The sequence below is a fragment of the Alligator sinensis genome, unplaced genomic scaffold (assembly GCF_000455745.1).
Source record: "Alligator sinensis unplaced genomic scaffold, ASM45574v1 scaffold1032_1, whole genome shotgun sequence".
In the NCBI taxonomy this organism is placed as follows: Eukaryota; Metazoa; Chordata; order Crocodylia; family Alligatoridae; genus Alligator; species Alligator sinensis.
The window spans coordinates 137,368-140,544 of NW_005842450.1; the positions used below are offsets into that span (position 1 = coordinate 137,368).

At 65.1% G+C, this 3,177-nt stretch overlaps 1 protein-coding gene across 1 annotated transcript in view; it reads left to right on the forward strand.

The window, feature by feature from the left end:
- VSTM2L (V-set and transmembrane domain containing 2 like) overlaps positions 1–3,177 on the forward strand; it is a 6,922-nt gene that overhangs the window by 3,053 nt on the left and 692 nt on the right. Inside the window, exon 3 of the mRNA XM_025212177.1 lies at positions 2,983–3,169. Within this exon, the coding sequence (XP_025067962.1) occupies positions 2,983–3,169 (187 nt within the window). The remainder of the gene's footprint in view (positions 1–2,982; positions 3,170–3,177) is intronic.

The following is a 3,177-nucleotide window of genomic DNA, read 5'->3' on the forward strand; positions in this document are numbered from 1 at the left end:
GAGGAGCGTGCCACAGGCGTGTGCACACACCCGGTCGCCGCTGCTGTGCACCAGGGGGGTCGTGGACACGCTGACGCCCTCCGACCCATTCCTTGCACCCTTTCTCTCTCGAGCTCTGGTCCGGGGGGGCCCAGACCTCCCGGGAAACCCCCGAGCTTTGGGGTCTGGTTTCTACGCAGAGCCCTGACTGCACACGCTGCCCAGCTGCCCCGGCAGGCTGGGCCCCGAGCCTGGGGGCTGCTCCCCCAGCCTGTGCCCGTGGCCCTCGGCTGCAGACCCAAGTCACCGGCCATTCCCTGACCTCTGAGCTCGGGCACCAACCCAGGCACCTGCGCGGGGTGCAGTCGGGAGCAAACGCCTGGTGAGGCATGGCAGGAGAGCAACCCCCTCTCCCCGCCCCAGCCCCTCGGAGGGGAGCATGCAAAGGGAAGCAGATGGAAAGCAGGGAAGGGTTCGGGCGCAGCTGAGTGATCCTGGGGTGGGGTCTTCTATTTACTCCACAATTGCATTTTTCAGCATAATTAGGCAGTTAATTGCATGCCTGGATGTAATCAGTGCATTTGCATGTGTAACTATGATTTATTTCCAGGCAGGCTGGGCGTGACGCTGCCTCCGTTTGCAACCCATCAGGGCTGTGGGGGAGAGGCTCGGTTTGGAAAAAAGTGGATTTTCTGCTCTCCCCCCCTCCCCTCGTTATTTTAAATGTCCTTGATTATTAAACATTGAGCAAATTGGAAGGAGAAAGGAACAAAGAGGAGGCGGCGGCACAAAGGGCCCTGATAAAACACACGTGCCAGGCGAAGGGTAAATCGAGTGAGAACAAATGGCAGCATCACACGGTGCAGAGCGACATGAATCAGGCACCGAAGCCGTTGCATTAGGAGCCCCCTTACCATTTTTTATCCACCAAAATGCACTTGGTCGGATAATAAATTGCTCTTTGTCCTAGAAAAGGCCCAAATTTGGGAGGCAGCTCCCAAGGGTTTCCGCCAGACACAGCCCTGGGCCCGGCGCTCGCCCCACCCGGCCGGAGAGGAGGAGCAGGGTTGACGGAGAGGGACCCTGCTCTGCTCTCGGTCTCCCTCTCCACACCTGTGTGGCATTTCCAAGGGAGCCAGCAAGCAAAACGGCTGCGGCGGGTGGGCAGTTTTCTCCCGTGGCTGCGGTAACAGCTCGGTGATTTGTGGCGCAGCCGCTTGCCGGCGGGCAGAGTTATGTGCCCGCGGGGCCTGCTTCCCTGTAGTGCAGTGGGTTTGCTATAGCAGCCGGGAGCGCCGGCCCAGCCGGTCTGCCCACCCACGCTGCAGACGTCATCGGGGGGCACAAAATCGCCCGGCCCTTTCGCGGGTCCCTGCGGGACGGGCCTCCATGACCGGAGCACGGGGCGCTCCACGGGCTGGCGCCTGCCCGCGCAGCAGACCTGGCTGCCTTTTCTTAGCCTGACGCCTGCCGGCCGTGACTTCTTGTCCTGGCGATGCAGTGTGGAAGCAGGCCGCGCTGCTTCCCTGCCGTGCTCCTCGTGCCCTCCCAGCCTGCAGCTGTGGCTCCCCCCCCGCCCCTGGGCCCCGCGGCTCCCGCCCCGGCCCGGGCCCCCGGGGAGCTCCAGCCCCTGCCGTGGTGCGTGGGTGCCAGCCCATGCGCTCACCTGCCCGCAGCCTTTCCAGCAAGGAAGACCCGGGCACGTGGTTGCATTTCCAGTGGGACAGCGCCTGTGCGCTCCCGGGGGGAGGGGACATCACCTGTGTCTCAGAGCCTCGCTTTCTCCTTCTGTGAAATGGGTGCCAGACATTGTCCTCCGCTCCATGGGGCACTCCAGGGAGGATGAGCGCCGTGTCCGTGCCCCTACTGCCCAGACTCCGTCCTGGCTGGCTGGAGGGCCGTGGGCAGATGGGGGGATGTGGGAATCGGTGACAGAGGGCAGCGGCCGGGGGGTCTCCACGGCCCCTCCGCCCCGCAGGACCATCGCATGCAGCCCAGCACACGCACGGCTTCGCCGTCCACCCGTTCGGCTAGGCCGATGACCGTCTCCCAGCCCAGGTCCCCGGCAGGGGCTCGTGGCTCCCCGTGCAGCCCAAAATCCCCCGGTAACAAATGCGGTGTCCAGGAGAGGAATGGCCTTTCCCAGCCGCCGCGATGGAGGGAGCGGAGCCGGGGGCCTCGGGGCGGGCTATAAATCCGATTTATTGACCTAACCCCATTGCAGTGGCAGCTCTGGCGAGTGAGTAAGTCTTAAATTTCATTGGGTGATAAATACTGAGAGCGAATCAATTTGGTAGAAAAGCTAATTAGCCTGCGTGCTTCTGCATCGATCTCGGGGCCCGGCTCCGCGCAGGAGGCTGCCGGGGATTCGATGTGGCCGTGGCCGCGGGGCCAGCTTTCAGACTGGGGCTGCTCGGCCGCAGGCTCCAGGGCACCGCGCTCCTCTCCCTCGTGCAAAGCCTTGCACGGCGAGGGTCCTGCCTGCCGCGTCCGCCCGCACCGGGGACGTGGGGCCCAGGGCCTCGGCTCCTCTCTGCTCCCCGCAGCCCTTGGGGCAGGTGCTGCAGAGCCAGCCTCGCTTGGCTGGAGAGGACGCCTGGCCCGGGAGCTCCCTGGCTTAAGAGCGTAACATAAAACCTGCCAGTTCGTGGGTCCGTCCTGCCCCGGGTCTTTGGAAGGGATGGGGACGGGGTCGGGGCAGGGGCAGGGCTTTCCCCCTCGTTCCTCTCTCCTGTGCAGCCTCCGGCGTTTCAGGTCTGGTGCAGAGACTGTGCCCTGCAGCGACCGATGCCCCTCTCCCCCGAGCACGTGTCCCCTCCCTGGCACCTCTGCCACGACCAAAACTTCCCTTTTCAACCGGCTCCTGCAAAGTGCCTCCGGGAGCCGGTGGGGAGCGCAGAAGGAGGGTGTCCCCTCCCGGGGTCTTGCAGAGCAGACGCCGGGAGGGGGGCAGGTGGCACCGTGCCCCGGTGCCCGCCCTCAGCGCCCGCTCTCTCCCTGCAGGTGGTGAAGGTGGTCGGCAGCAACATCTCGCACAAGCTGCGCCTGTCGCGGGTGAAGCCCACGGACGAGGGCACCTACGAGTGCCGGGTGATCGACTTCAGCGACGGCAAGGCCCGGCACCACAAGGTCAAGGCCTTCCTGCGGGTGGCACCGGAGGAGAGCGCCGCGCCGCGCCGCCACGGCTCCTGCTCCACC